Consider the following 16,060-nt stretch of genomic DNA (forward strand, 5'->3'; position numbering starts at 1 on the left):
TTTTGAGTAAGTCTCTCTCCGAGGTCACTTTCCCCAGCTGGAAATCTCCCAATGCAGTGACATGCTCCTTCTGGGAAATTAACATCATTTTATTAACACAGTTTTTAATTGTGGAAAATACTCATAACATAAAAGTCACCATCATAACAAATTCCAAGTGTATAGTTTAGCCGCTTTAAGTATATTCACACTGTTGTGCAACAGATCTCCAGAACTTTCGATCTCCACACTGGCCACCCCTCGCCCCCCAGGCCCCGGCAAGCACCATTCTACCTTCCGTCTCTACGCATCTGACTGCCGTACCTCACAATCGCATTTTGAGCACGTTGTCAGGATATAGCTCCTCATTCTTCTGTACCTCGTCCCGGGCCCCACTATAAGGCAGGGGTCCCTGACCTGAGGTCTCCGAGTGCAGTGAGGCCTGAGTCATGTGTCCTGTCAGAGTGACAACGGAAGTTAGCTTGGGAGGGCCGCCTTTTCCTCGGTTCTGAAGGTGACCTCTGGTGTAGGAGCGAAGCCAAGGTTTCGGGCACGGACTCTGGGGCCAGATCGTCTGGTATCATACCCTGCCTCCCCACTGACCATGCCCCGTAATTGCTGTGTGCCCCCTTTTCTCCCCTACAGTTGGGATAGATGGTACCTCCCTCCCAAGACTGGGGGGCTGAAGGAGGAGGACGGGCGAGCTTGCTCTCACAGAGTGCTGTTCCTGGGTCAAAGCCACACCGGGTATTCAGTATTGCTGCTTTAGAATTTCATTACCATAATGATCCCTGGAAGGTGGGGTGTCGCTGACCCATCTGATGGGATTTATGGAGTCCTGCCAGCCTCCAGACTGCTCTTATTTCTTTGTATAGCTAACATGTATCGTTATACTAAATATTATACACTCCATGTACCGAGTGGCAACTTCATTTTTTTAACTTGAACACGTGCTGGGCATTTTTAGATGAGGAACTATGCAGTCATTGTAAAAAAACAAAAAAAAACCCCAAAACACAGGAATATAGTAAAAAGTCAGAAGTTGCTCTGTATTCTTGCTTCTCCTGACGCCCACCTCCCCTTCATTCTTCCACTCACAATCTGAGGCCCCCTTCCCAGTGGTGATGCTGAGTTTGTTGTTTGTCCTTCTGGAAACACACCTACCCATTTACAGTCATGTCTGTCATGCGTATGAATATATGATGTGCAGTGGACCCTTGACCAACACAGGGTCAGGGGGCAGGGTCACTGACCCCAGCACAGTCCCAAATCTACATATCACTTTTGACTCCCCCACAAAACTTTACTAACAGCCTACTTTGGCCAGAAAAGCCTTGCCAGTAACATAAACAGCTGATTAACACATAATTTACATGTAATGTGTAGTATATACTATATTCTTACAATAAAGTAAGCTAGAGAAAATAAAATGTTAAGTCATAAGGAAGAGAAAATACACTTACAGTACTGTAATTTTTAAAAAAAAATCCATATATAAGTGGACCTGCCTATGAGTTCAAACTCATGTTCAAGGGTCAACTGTAATTGCATTTTTTTATCCTAAAGTGGGATGTCATGACAGTTTTATATATATAGTTCAAGAACCTTTTTTCACTTAGCAGTATTTTTCATCTTGAGATATATGTGTGTGTATACACACACACACACAAAATGCTGCCAAGTGTTCCGTGCCATCGGTGTTTCCTGATTTATTGAAGACTTGACCTATTCACGGACCTATACGTTGTTCCACCTGTTCGACATTAAACAGTAACAGAGTAAACCTTGTTGTGTAATTTTCTTCATGGCTGAGCCCTTGGGTGGGAGAGCCTGGGGCCAATTACTCTGGACTTGCAGCAGCCCCCGTGGCCACCAGGGGGCCCCACCGCCCCCTTCACGGGAACAGTCTCAGAGGAAGGCGAAGCAACAGTTGTGGTGGCCATTGGCCCCTTTCTCTGGGTCTTTCTTCTGCCTTTCAATGAAATTGTCACCCCCACATTTTGGCACATGGTCTCCCAGCTGGGCACTTCATTCCTGTCTCCCCGGCAGGGAGATGGGGCAATATGATTGTGTCAGCCCCTGGGGCTCTGAGCCCAATCTGGGTTTGCACCTCACAGGTCCTGCCCTTGGGAGCAGGCTCTCCATCTTGTCCACTTCCTGACCGAGAATGGCAACCATCAGAACGTCCTGGAAGCCTGTGAAGGGCGGCAGAGTCAGTGCCAGCACGCCATCACGTCCCCCTAGACTGTAACAGGAGACTGAAATCACGTGTCTTTTCTAAGCTACTGTGTCTCTGTATGTGTGTGTGTGTGGGGGGAGGTTCTCTCTTATAGCACCTTAGCCTGCTTATAACCTAGCCAGTCCAGAAGTGGGTTTGTCTGAAACATTCCAGAATGGAACCGATGGACAGATGGATTGGCTCCAGTGATGGGGGAAATGGAAGACCAAGCATGAGGACTCCTAGGATCAGTGGCACAGAAAGGTGTGGAGTAATAATAGCTTGCAGGTGTCCTTAGAGACTATGCCAAATGCCCAGCTATTTAGGAGCTCTTGCCACTTATAGTTCCATAGTCTTTGGAAAAATAAATTTTAGAATAATTGCCTTAGACCACAGATATGATCCAGAGGGAAAAGGCACTGATAAGAGGAGTCTCTGAATCTCCTAAGGGACCAAATTGATTCTTAGCTAGAAGTTAGAATGTGGAGTCCGGGGCCAAGAATGAATAGGAGATGCCTTGACCCAAGATAGATATTAAATCTGAACCTACACTGAGTCTAGCCAATGTTGGAGCACTTAGCATGACCTGCACCCCTGCTCAGCTTTGCAGGAGACACAGATGGATAAGACCCAGCTCTGCCCTCAAGGAAAGTTCAGTCTCCTTGGTGGAGTAAGCTGCGTTTCCTCCCTCCCAGTGCTGACTTCTCATGCATCCGTTTCAGCTGTCCTTTAGACAGAGCCTTTTTCCTTGTGCAGATAAACATTGTGTGTGTGTGTGTGTGCAATGCAGACAACTAATTTATAATTAAAGATGATTGCTATAATTTGTACCAGGTAACGGACAAAAAAAAAAAAAAAAAAAAGACTTTGGCTGAAATGCTCCAAGCAACTTACTTTGTTCGGATGGAGCCTTTCTCCCTGGAGATAAGTTGTTGCTAGGAAATGAGGCTGTGAAGTTTATTTAAGTAAAGCCCTTGGCGTAGATCAGACACCAGATGGGCAACAGCAGTGCTGGGACGACACCGTGGTCAGGCTGAGGCTGTTGGTGTGAATAACATGGAGGATATTTGGAGTGTGGTGGAAGCTGAAGATCCAGTAATAGCGAATGGGCTGGTGGGAACAGGGGCCAGACACCAAGTGTCCTCCCAGCCCAAGATTGAAGGCACCCACAGCGGCCTTTCATGGAGGGACACGCTTCGCTCTTAGTTTAGTAAACAGCACCCGTATCTTCTTTTGTCTTGCTTTCCTCTCAAAACAGTCATTTTCAAAAGAAAAAAAAGACCCCACAAACTTGGCTTTATCAGTACTCGGTTATGTTGACACTTTGAGTAAATATGGAAAGATGGGCAAGAAAACTAGAAAAGTATCGTAATTCACATTTGTAAGAAGAAGTGGATGGGTACTCCTTCAACATGATTAAACCCATCTCCCTCAGGCCAGCGCCGTGAGCTTACTGGGTCAGCATGAGAAGAGCTCCCACTGGAGCCGAAGGTGGGGGTGGGCAATGCTCAGCTCTCTTCTCAACAGCCAGCAAGAGAAAAATCACCAGTGAAAACCTGGGAAAGACATACACAAGATTTTCATAGTGAAGACTATTTACTGGGAAACTTCAAAAGAATCGTCTGAAAAGCTTCCCCCGCTCTGCCCCCAAACCAACAGGCTTCATGTATTCAAACTACCAGCTAGGAAAAATAGGAAAAAATTAGATCTGATTTAAGCCACCAAAAGTTTAGTCCTAAGTGTTTAAATTAGTACTAGTATAAAAAAATTAGAGGACCTTTTTTCTGTTTTTTTTTTTAAGATTTTATTTATTTGTCAGAAAGAGAGCGTGGGCACAAGCAGGGGGAGCAGGAAGCAGAAGGGAAGGGAGCGGGGAGCTGGAAGCCCAATGCGGGGCTCGATCCCAGGACCCTGGGATCATGACCTGAGCGGAAAGCAGATGCTTAACCAACTGAGCCACCCAGGCGCCCACTAACATAAAATTTTAAATGCACTCACCTTTGACCCAGAAATTTGTTTCTAGGAATTAACAGATACATCATATAATGAAATATTACAGTCATTAACAAAAATGAGACTATCCTATATGTAGTCAATACATTAAATTTAAAAAACCACAATTATGCCAGTTGTATGAAAAATATACAGAAATATGCATAGAATCATTCTTGAAAGATTAAAAAAAAATGAGTCATGATTGCTCCTAGAACAGGCTGGGAGTTAAGGGTAGGAGGAAACAGTTCACTCTGTGCTCTTGAATTGGGTGTCACCGCAGACTTCTTTTCATCATAATGCTAAGGTAAGGAGGGAGGGATGGAGAAATGAAGTTCAGTTCAGGTTACAGGACCCTTCCAGCTTTAAAAATCGATAAATGCTAAGTTGGCTGCTATAATTTTAGAGGTAATTAATGATTTATACAGCTTGTAAAACTATTTTCAAGATGGGAGATATTTCTTTGAATGGTACTTTAAAAAAATAAGCTTAAGATTTATACCTGTAATATTTCCCAGGGACAGCACTGAAGAGTGGTACAATAAAGAACAGGCAAATTTTGGGGCGCCTGGGTGGCTCAGTTGGTTAAGCGTCCGACTCTTGATTTCGGTTCAGGTCATGATCTCAGGGTCCTGGGTTCAGGATTTTGGCTCTTGATTTCGGTTCAGGTCATGATCTCAGGGTCCCGGAATCGAGCCCTGCACGGGGCTCCTCGCTCAGCGGGGAGTCTGCTTGAGGATTCTCTTTCCCTCTGCCCCTCCCCCCATTCTATCTCTCAAATAAATAAATAAATCTTAAAAAAAAAAAGAACAGGCAAATTTTATCCATAAAAACTTGAAATCCTTTGACTATCTTTGGAGAATTTTTGTTTATTATATACAAATACAAACCCTCAACTTAGAAAAAGTTTTTGGCTTAAAGTGAACAGGTCAGTGTTAAAAGTGATTTTAGAGAATATTTGGATCCAAATTATTCTCATGAATGCCTGCATCCCAAGAGGTGCCCCATCAGCCTGCTATGCGGGGGCACCTTACCAGGTTGTATACTTTGCTGAAATATTTGTAACATCCAAGTCACATGGATATATTTTGTGGACTTTATTTTTAAGAAACATTTATATAAACAATAAATGAGGAAAACACCAAGGGTCAAAGTGAACAGGCCAGCATTTACAAAGTGATTGCTAGGGAATGTCCATGTTTTATTTTCGAGAACGCTTATATTCTAAGAGCAGTACAATTAGCCTATTACGTAGGGTCTTAATCTTGTTTGTATAGTGTTGTTGAAATAGTTTCTTCAGCTTTTGCCTTAACAAATCCAAAGATGGAAGATGATGACAGTCTGGAATATTCAACATGATGTGAAAGAATTCACTCCACATATCCAGATGAGGAAGCCTGGAGAGACAATGTACAAAGACAAGATAAAGTGTAGTGTTCAGCATACCGGGGCAACCTCACTCCGGCCTCGGCCTTCTACACACCCGGACAGCTGACCAGAACTTCACCTAAACTCAGCTTAATGCATCAGGAATCGGAATGGTTTTCTTTTTTTTTAAATATTTATTTATTTGACAGAGAGAGACACAGCGAGAGCAGGAAAACAGCCGGGGAGTGGGAGAGGGAGAAGCAGGCTTCCCGCCGAGTAGGGAGCCCGATGCGGGGCTCGATCCCAGGAACTTGGGATCATGACCTGAGCCAAAGGCAGACGCTTAACCGACTGAGCCACCCAGGCGCCCCAGGAATCGGAATGTTGAATCTAAGTAAGAGAAATTAAAGATCCAACTGAATGTCTTATACACACTTTACTCCAAAAAATGACTTAAGTAGTCTTAGTGTAGTAATAGGTATTCAGTGGAAGAACTTTCTTTTATTTATTTTTAAGAAAATCAGTCTGCTTTTGGCTAGCTTTCTATCCCATACTGCCAGCATCTGATAAGCTGACTGAATGGTTCTGACGAGCCTAACTGCGTATGTGCTGGGACCAGGTAGACAACTCCTGGAAGCCTTAAAATTAACTGCAAACCCCTCACAGCATGGAGATAAGGCACAGGGCAAAAAGCAGACCACAACTAAATGCAGCTCACTACTATCAGGCCTGCTGAGGGGTAAGACTTTTCTCGGCTCTGGTGATCAGACAGAAGCCTTGTGAATAACTCTCTGGTCCGTTGATTATGAGCAAGAGAAGGAATAAAGTATTTGCTAAATTTGACGACTCATTATGCAGAATAAATCAGAGCTGTTCTAAGTTTTCCTTCAGGGCCTGAATCTAATCTTATTTATATACTGATGCTACATTTCATAAAATTACCGCCGACTGCTTTTTTTTTTTTTGTTGGGGTGGGTGGGTGTGTGCATGAGGGGCTGGGGGGAGTCCCAGCTTAAACTTCTTCAAGATACAAACATGTAAAACTCCATTAGGCCTTTTGGACACTAAAGGTGAGCGTACTTTCTACGTATGTTTTTATACCTCAAAAAAAAAAAGTCAACAAAAGTATAAGTGATATAATGAACATGCATGTACCAAATACCCAAACATCACAATAGCTTATTCACGTGACTGTGTTAAGAGAGCCATCTATGTGGATAGGAAGAGCTCTAGTCTAGTCGTTAATTTTCACTACCATTTTACAGATGAGAACAGTCTTACAAAAACTAAAGTCACCCAGGCATGGGACTTAAAACCCTGCCCTGGGACAGCCAGCTGCCTCGTCTCGTTACTTTATAACTGACAAAGCACTTTCACATACATGATTTGCCTTTGCTTCTTATAAGAAACTTCTTAGGAAAGTGTGCTCGGCATTATTCCCATTTATTTATAAAGGCAAGGAAACAAGTAAAAACCTAAGGTTCAGGGGCACCAGGCGATTTCTGTGAAGGTGAAGAGAAACATCTGAGCGTGGACGGGATGCCCGCCCCTCTGCCCGCTCTCAGTGGGTCCGGGCGGGCACCGGCTGCACCAGCAGCTGCGGAGCTGTGGAACTCGCTCACGGTGCGCAGCGTCCACCCCAAGGCGGGGCTTTTCTGGGCAGTGACAGAGATCCGTTTTCCACCAGACAGAACCCGACATTCTGCTGTTCATGCTCTTTTGCTGCAGCACCAATGCAGATACTCACCTCCTAAAAAGACCTTCCGGCTTCCAGACTCCTCCTTCCTTTTTCACTTTCATGTAAGTGCCAAAGAGCATGCAGTACACTGTTGCGGCAACTCCAAAGTAATCCATCTATAAAGGAAGTCTCGGTGTCTATGACTAGAATAGTTACTCACACGTGAGTATAGGAAGAGGTCTCTCTAACTTCTACAGCTAGGTAAATAATCACAGGATTTTACTTTTAAATAATTTTGGGAAGCCATTTTTTCAGTGTCCCGCTGATACGCCCTGCTGAATGCCTGTCCGGGCTTTGCTGGAGGCAGCCCCTCGGAAAGGTGTTCTTCTGGAGCTACCGTGTCCTTCTCAAGTCCGTTTTGCTATCCGGGGGCAAACACAGCACTTCAGCCCCTCTTGCACACGGTCAGCTTAGATGTCCCCCCCCCTCCCCGGGACTCTGGTGGTTGGCCTCCCTCTGCACTCTGAAGCCTCTAGCCGTGGGGTGTGTCCATCACTGAAAACAACACTCGAGCATGGTCTTAAATCCAAGGACAGAAGATGACAAGACTGGCTCAAACTAACGAGATCCCCCAGTTCATTTTTAAAATATAGCAAGTATAACAAAGGAAACAATTTTCAAATCTCTCCCTTCGGTTCCATACCTGGTAGCTCCATGGTTTGTTGCTGAGCATCTCAGTACACTGAAAACCAGATGTCTCACACCTTGCTGTAAATGTAGTTCCTTTCGGAAAAAGTTTCATGTCTATACTCTGACCCAGGTCAATCAGTGCCAGGCCAGCAGATACATCATCATCTTCACCGTCCTGTTCCAAAAATCTGTATTAAACACAAACAAGGGCCAGGCGGCATGAGCACAAATAAAAGGCTGCTGGGGACACAGTAAGAACTGCGTTCAAAGTGCAACACTTGCCTGTTTCCAAGTATGAAATTGTCTGGCTTAATGTCTCCATGAATTATTTCACAGTCGTGCACTTGCTCAATCATGCAGAGCATCCTGATTGCAAAGGACAGGACTAGAGCTTGCGGCATCACTTTTTCTGGGGTGTTTTTATAGAGGTTAATAGCATTCTAGAAACAACACAGAGTGGAATCCTGAATTGGTTCCTCAGGATGGATGAGATCTCAAGTCAAGAGCTTTGCCCCCACCTACCACTCCAACAGAAGCTCCAACTACAATGTTGGAGCCAACCACCAGCCAACAATGGACTTCAAACTCACGTTCTCATCATAATAATGAAGACACTTACTAGCAACGTGCCATAGCTGTAGAGATCTCCTACCAATACACTGCCATTCTGGAAGAAGTGGGCAGAATAGAATTTGATGAACATGTGTCGCATGCTTGGCTTTAGTCTCTCCATCAGCTGGGTCCCGATGTAGAACTCCCAGGGGTTGGCGGGCTTCTGGACCTGCAAATCAGGTGTGTGACATTCACATCCAGCCTCACGTTCTGGAAAACGATAGCCAGAAAGCAACTTCTACCCCAGTAAAGGATGTGGGGTAGAAAGTGATGACAAGCTATGGACTACTGCTCAAGTATGGGACTTGCTGTGAGATCGTTTCTGTGGCAAGGCCATTCTAAATCCCTGCCACATGGTTTTTGTTTCTTAACCATGGACTATAGACCTGAATGAAATCACCATTGCCTTGAAAAAGAAAAAAGAGGCTGACAGACTCAAGTTCTAAAATTCATTTCTATACTACACAATGAACTGCTCAAATTATTTACCTTTAAAACAAATTTCTGTTTATTTTTGGTATCATTCACCTCTCCATGGGTAACTTCATAGACCTGGGCAAAGGCCCCTTCTCCAAGAAGGTGATCGACATAGACCAGCAAGGAACCTTGAAGACACAGGAGTCAAAATGAAAAAAAAAAAGGCTCAAAACATTATTTCTGGTAAATTTTGTATTTGTAGAATTTTCTTGGTGCTTGCTTGCTTTAATAAATACAAATGGATATATAGCTCCCTCAGGAAATGTTTTTCTTCTTCAAGGAGTTAAAACACCTGCCACAAAACAGCTCCCCTTTGTAAATGCTGGGCCGGGGGAAGAGAAGCAGCACTGCTGGGCACCAGGCCTGCCACTGAATGGCAGGAACGGGGCAGACATTCTCTCTTCACCAATATTCTCATATCAGAGGGGTAACACCTGTGCTGTCTACTTGGCAAGACTGTTGTGATGTTAGAAAGTACACACAAAGATCCTCGGTAAAGTACTGAACAAAGCTCTACCATATGCCTTTGAAAAACACAAGTGTCTTACACTTGGACAAAATGGGCAAAGTATAATTGTACCAATATTTCTAATAGAATAATTATAATTTTTTATTGATGTAAAAATTTTATTTTAGGATAGTTTTCAATTTACAAAAAAGTTACACAAAGACAGTAGAGTTTCTGTTTGCTCTGCACCCAGTTTCCCCTACTGTTAGCATTTAATAACCATGGTGCCTTTGTCCCAAAGACAGAACCCACAGTGGTAGGTTCCTAAACCCACTCTTTATCTGGATTTTGGTAGTTTTTCCTTAATGTTTCAGGACAAATCCATCAAGTCTCCTTGGTCTCCTCCACTAAGCTGTAACAGTTTCAAACTTTTTGTTTTAGGTGACCATGACGGTTCCAAGGAGTATTAGTCAGATAAATTGTAGAATGTCCTTCAAACTGGATTTGTCTTGCTATTTTTAATAACAGTGGGGTTACTGGTTTGGGGAGAAAGACCACTGACATAAAGTTGTAACAGATTTTAAGTAATTTTAAAAAATCCACGTGTTCAAAATCAAGTATAAAAAAGTAGACTTCTGGTTTCTAATCTGGCACATTAAGGAGCGTGGAAGTCATCACTCCACCCCACAGTAAAACAAAAACAAAAACAAAAACAAACTGAAAATCAACAAGTCTTCAAAGATCCATTAAAGAACTGAAGTCATAGGGCAAACTGCTGCCTCTGAAATTGGAGAGACAGACTGGTGAATACAGAGAATAACAGCTTGCCAGAGAAACCACCACTGGAGCCAGTACGAGGGGGACGACAACACAACTAACACCTCAGATCTTATTTGAGAACAAGTCTTAAGGGAAACTCAAAGCCAACAGGGGAGACAGAAATAAGGACACAAATGGAAAGTTTAGCCTCTACATTGGCAACAAACAGTAAACACAGCCTAATCTCAAGCCAGATAAATCTTACACTAGAGGCCTGTTTTATCTTAGTTCCTTTTACCCAGTGGATTGGGTCTGGCTTCTAACAAAAATGACAAGGCATACTAAAAGACAAAAAACACAGCTTGAAGACACAGAGCAAGTATCAGAGCTAGACACAGATATAGCAAAGATTTTGGAATTATAAGACCAGGGATTTTTTAAAATTATGATTAATACGCTAAGGGCTATAATGCGAAAAGGAAAAAATGTAAGAACAGATGGGAATGTAAGCAGACAAACAGAAACCCTGAGGTGGGATCAAAAGGAAGCACTAGGGAAAAAAAGACCACTATAACAGAAACGAAGACTCTCTTTGATGAGCTCTTCAATAGGCTGTACGTGGCTGGGAAAGAATCGTCAGCTGGTAAGAATGTCAACAGAAACTTCCAAAACTGATCTGCAAAGAGAAAAAAAATTTAAAAAGATAGAAAAGAACATTCAAGAGTTGTGGGACAATTACAGTAGGTGCAACACATGTGTAATGGGAATACTAGAAGGCAGAAGAAAACGAGAAAGGAAGAGAAAAAGTATTTAGAGCAATAATAGTTGAGAAATTTCTAAAATTAATGACAGACGCTAAATCAAGGATCTAGGAATCTCAGAGAACACAAGGCAGGAAAAATAGCCAAAACTCCACACCCAGGCAAGTTGTATTCAAACTGCAGCAAATCAGACCAGAAAAAAATATTCAAAGAAGCCAGTGGAATAAAACTACCCTGCCTATAGGGAAGCAAGGAGAAGAATTACATTGACTTCTCTGGAAACCACACAAACAAGAAGAGAGTGGAGTAAGTGTTAAAAGGAAAAATGACCAATCAAAAATTTGGTATGCAGTGAAATTATCCCTTCAAAAGTGAAGAAATAAAGACTTCCTTACACAAAGATTAAGGGAATCTGTCACCAGTAAGCCTGACTTGCAAGAAATTGTTAAAAGAAGTTCTGCAGAGAGAAGGATGAGGAGATAGTCCAGAAACTCAGATCAGAAGACTGTAGGAAAAAGGAATAAATGAAGATAAAATAAAATCTTATTTTTTTCTTATTCTTAGATGACCTAACAGATAACTATTCAAAATAATAATTGCTACAATGTATTCAGTAAGTACAGTTTAGGATAAGTGAAATACGTGACAGTGCTGTTATAAGGGATAGGAGGGAAGAATTAATTAGTAACATTCTCTTATAAGGTACCTGGCATTACCTGTGAAGTGTTATAGTGTTCTTTGAAGGTGGACTTGGGATTACTTCTAAATGTATACTGCAAACTCTAGGGCAACTACTAAAAACAGTAAAAAATGAAGTATAACTGATATGCTAATAGAGAAAATGAAATCACAGAAATACCCAATTAACACCAGAGAAGACAGAGAAGACAAAAAAGGAAACAAACAAAGGCAATGAATAGAAAACAGTAACAAATATAGTAGATATTAATCCAGCTCTATCAGTAATCTTTCTAGATATCAGTAGACTTAATATACCAATGAAGGGGCGCCTGGGTGGCTCAGTCGGTTAAGCGTCTGCCTTTGGCTCAGGTCATGATCCCAGGGTCCTGGGATCAAGCCGCACATCGGGCTCCCTGCTCAGCAGGGAGTCTGCTTCCCCTCCCTCTGTGTCTTCCCTGGCTCACTTGTGTGCACTCTCTCAAATAAATAAATAAAATCTTAAAAAAAAAACTTAAAAAAAAAAAACCCAATGAAAACAGAAACAATCGCAGTAGATAAAATACAAGACCCAGCTATACGTTGTCTTTGAGAAAAACACCTTAAATATAAAGACATAGATTAAAAGTAAAGGGATGGAGAAAGATACACCATGCATGCTAACATTAATAAACAGAAAGCTGGAGTAGCTATACTAATTTCAGAGAGAGCAGATGTCAGAGCAATGAAAATTATCAGGCATAAAAACGGGCATTAGGTACGATAAAAGATCAATTTTCCAAAAAGACATAACAATCCGTAATGCGTATGTGCCTAACAACAGAGCATCAAAATAGTGAGGCAAAAATTGATAGAACTGCAAGGAGAACAGATGAATTCACCATTCTAGTTGGAGATTGCTACACCTCTCTATCAGTAATTGACAGACCCAACAGGCAAAAAATCAGTAAGGGCATGATTGACTTGAACAACAGCACGAATCAACTGGATCTAATTAACATTTATGGAATACTTCATCTAACAACAGCAGACAATACATTCTTTTCAAGCTCACATAGAACATTCACCAAGACAGACCATTCTGGGCCATAAAAAAAACAAAACAAAACAAAACAAAAAAACACACCTTTATCAAATTAAAAAACCAACCAACCAAACAAAGAAATCATACAAAGTATGTACTCCAACCACAATGGAATTAAACTAGTAATCAATAACAGAAAGATAGCTGGAAAGCCCCCAAACACTTGGAGATTAAACAACACATATTAAAATAACACATTAATCAAAGAAGAAATCTTAAAAGAAATTTAAAAATATTTTGAACTAAAAGAAAATGAAAACACAATTTATCAAAATTGTGGGGTACAGCAAAAGCAGTGCTTAGAGGGAAATTTATAGGATTAAATGCATATGTTAGAAAAGAAGATCTAAAATCAAGAATTTTAGTTTCCACCTTAGAAAACTAGAAAAAAAAGAACAAATTAAATCCAAAGCAGAAGAAAAAAATAATCAGAGCAGGCAAAACAAACAAACAAAAAAAACAAGAAAAAATTGCCTGCCTAATTAAGACAAAAAAAAATTGCGTAATTTAGATACAAAAATAATAATAGAGCAGATATCAATGAAATTGAAAATAGAACATCAATGAAACAAAAAGCTGAATCTTTGAAAAGGTCAATAAAAACCCATAAGCCCCTACCAGGCTACCTAAGAAAAAAAGGGAAAGGACACAAAATACTAATATCAGAAATTAAAGAGAGAACATCAGTATAGATCCCATGAATTAAAGGGATAATAAGGGAATACTATGAACAACTCTGTGCCCACAAATTTGATAACCTAGATGAAATGGACCAATTCCTTGAAAGACATACTCTACCAAAACTCACACAGGAGTATGAGATAAGAAATTGAATCAATAATTAATAGCTTTCCTAAACAGAAAGCACCAGGACCAGATGATTTCCACTGGTGAATTCTACCAAATATTTAAGGAAGAAATTATACCAATTCTCCACAAACTCTTTCAGAGGAAAGAAGCAGAATGAATACTTCCTAACCCCTTCTATGAGGCCAGCATTAGCTGAATATCAAAACCAGAGAGATACACTATAAGAAAACTATAGAGCAGTATCTCTTATTAACATAGATGTAAAAATCCTCAACAAAATATTAGCAAATCAAATCCAAAACAAGTATAGAAAGAATTATTTACCATGACCAAGTGGGATTTAACCCAGGTATGCAAGGCTGGTTCAACATTCAAAAATCAATTAGTGAATCTATCACATGAACAGAGTAAAAAGAAAAATCACATGATCTTATCATAAAAATAGAAAAAGTATTTAATAAAATCCAACACCCATTCATAATAGCAACTTTCTGCAAACTAGGAATAGAGGGCAACTTTCTCAACTTGACAAAAGACATCTACAAAAAACCTACAGCTAACATACTTAATGGTGAGAAACTAGATAAATGTTTTCTCACTAAGATCAGGAACAAGGCAAGAATTTCTCCTGTCACCACTCCTACTCAACATTGTACTAGAAGTCCTAGCTAATGCGATAAAACAAGAAAATGAAATAAAATGTATACAGCTTGGGAAGGAAGAAATGAAATAGTCCTTGTACATAGATGACAGCATTGTCTAGTCAGAAAAATGCCAAAAAATCAACAACAAAAAACCCTCCTGTAACTAATACAGTGATTATAGAAAGGTTGCAGGATATACAAGGTCAATATATAAGTCAACTGCTTTCCTATGTACCAGAAATTTGTAAGTGGAATTTGAAATTAAAAAGACACAATACCACTTACATTAGCATCCTCCAAAATGAAATAACTTAGGCATAAATCTAACAAGATATGCAGAAGATCTATATAAGGAACTCTATAAAACTTTGACTTAAAAAAATCAAAGAAGATCTAAATAGAGATATGCCATGTACATGGATAGGAAGACATGATACTGTCAAGATGTCATTTCTTCCCAACTTGATCTATAGATTCAAAGAAATTCTAATCAAAATCCCTGCAAGTTATTTTGTGGCTATTGACAAATCGATTTTAAAGTTTATGTGGAAAGGTAAAAGGCCCAGACAGCCAACACAATATTGAAGAACAAGTTGGAGGACTGGCATTACACAACATCAAGACTTACTATAAAAGCTACAGTGTGATATAGATAAATAGGTCAATGGAATGGAAGAGAGAGCCCAGAAATGGAGCCAAGCAAATATATTGTTAACTGATCATTGACAAAGGAGCAAAGACAATTCAATTAAGAAAGGATAGACTTTTCAATAAATGCTGATGGAACTGGACATCAACATGCAAAAATGAATCTAAACACCGAACTTATACCTTTCATAAAAGTTAACTCAAAATGGATCATACACATCAATGTAAAACATAAAACTATAAAATCCCTAGAAGGTAGCAGGAGAATAGCTAGGTGACCTTGGGTATGCCGATGACCTCTTAGACACAACACCAAAAGCATGATCCATGAAAGAAATAAATTGATAAACTGGACAAAATTTAAAAACTTCTCTGCAAAAGACACAGTTGACAGAATGAAAAGACAAGCCAAAGATTGAGTGAATATCTTTGTGAAACACTTAACTGATAAAAGTTATCCAACATACATAACAAACTCTTGAAACTCAATTAAGAAAGTGGGGGGGGGAAAACTCAGAAAGAAAGAACTAAGAAAACGATCAACCTGATTTTTAAAAAAATGGGCAAAAGATCTGGATATATACCTCACCCTAAAAGATATACAGGTGGCAAATAAACATGAAAAAATGTACATCATATGTAATTAGGGAATTACAAATGAAAAGCCATAAGGAAATACCATTACACATCTATTAGAGTGGCCAAAACCCAAACTACTGACAACGCCAAGTGATGGTGAGGCTATAGAGTAACAGAGCTGTCACCATTGCTGGTGGGAATACAAAATGGTACGAACTCTGTTTGAAGGCAGTTTGGTGGTTTCTTACAGAAGTAAACATACGCTCACATGTTCCAGCAATCACAAGGCCTTGGTATTTATCCAAATGAACTGAAAACTTCTGTCCACACAAAAATGGCATAGGAGTTTTACAGCAGCTTTATTCATAATTGCCAAAACTTGGAAGCGACCAAGATGCCCTTCAATAGGTGAACAGATAAATAAACTGTGGCACATTTGCACAATGGACTATTACTCAGTGATTGTAAAGACAGAGCTTTCAAGTCATGAAAAGACATGGAGGAATCTTAAATGCAAATTGCTAAGTGAAAGAAGCCAATCTGAAAAAGCTTGCATGCGGTATGGTTACAACTATATGACATTCTGGAAAAGGCAAAACTATGGAGACAGTAGTAAAAAGATTAGTGCTTGTCAG

At 40.5% G+C, this 16,060-nt stretch overlaps 1 protein-coding gene across 1 annotated transcript in view; it reads right to left on the minus strand.

The window, feature by feature from the left end:
- Positions 1 to 5,271: 5,271 nt before the first annotated feature.
- Positions 5,272 to 16,060, minus strand: part of BUB1 (BUB1 mitotic checkpoint serine/threonine kinase) — a 44,054-nt gene continuing 33,265 nt past the window's right edge. The window contains exons 20-25 of the mRNA XM_036070990.2: positions 9,027 to 9,142; positions 8,545 to 8,706; positions 8,208 to 8,365; positions 7,939 to 8,113; positions 7,305 to 7,411; positions 5,272 to 5,586 (exon numbers count right to left, since the gene is read on the minus strand). Coding sequence (XP_035926883.1) covers positions 5,391 to 5,586; positions 7,305 to 7,411; positions 7,939 to 8,113; positions 8,208 to 8,365; positions 8,545 to 8,706; positions 9,027 to 9,142 — 914 coding nt within the window. The 3' untranslated portion in view covers positions 5,272 to 5,390. The remainder of the gene's footprint in view (positions 5,587 to 7,304; positions 7,412 to 7,938; positions 8,114 to 8,207; positions 8,366 to 8,544; positions 8,707 to 9,026; positions 9,143 to 16,060) is intronic.

The sequence above is a fragment of the Halichoerus grypus genome, chromosome 10 (genome assembly GCF_964656455.1).
Source record: "Halichoerus grypus chromosome 10, mHalGry1.hap1.1, whole genome shotgun sequence".
Classification (NCBI taxonomy): Eukaryota; Metazoa; Chordata; class Mammalia; order Carnivora; family Phocidae; genus Halichoerus; species Halichoerus grypus.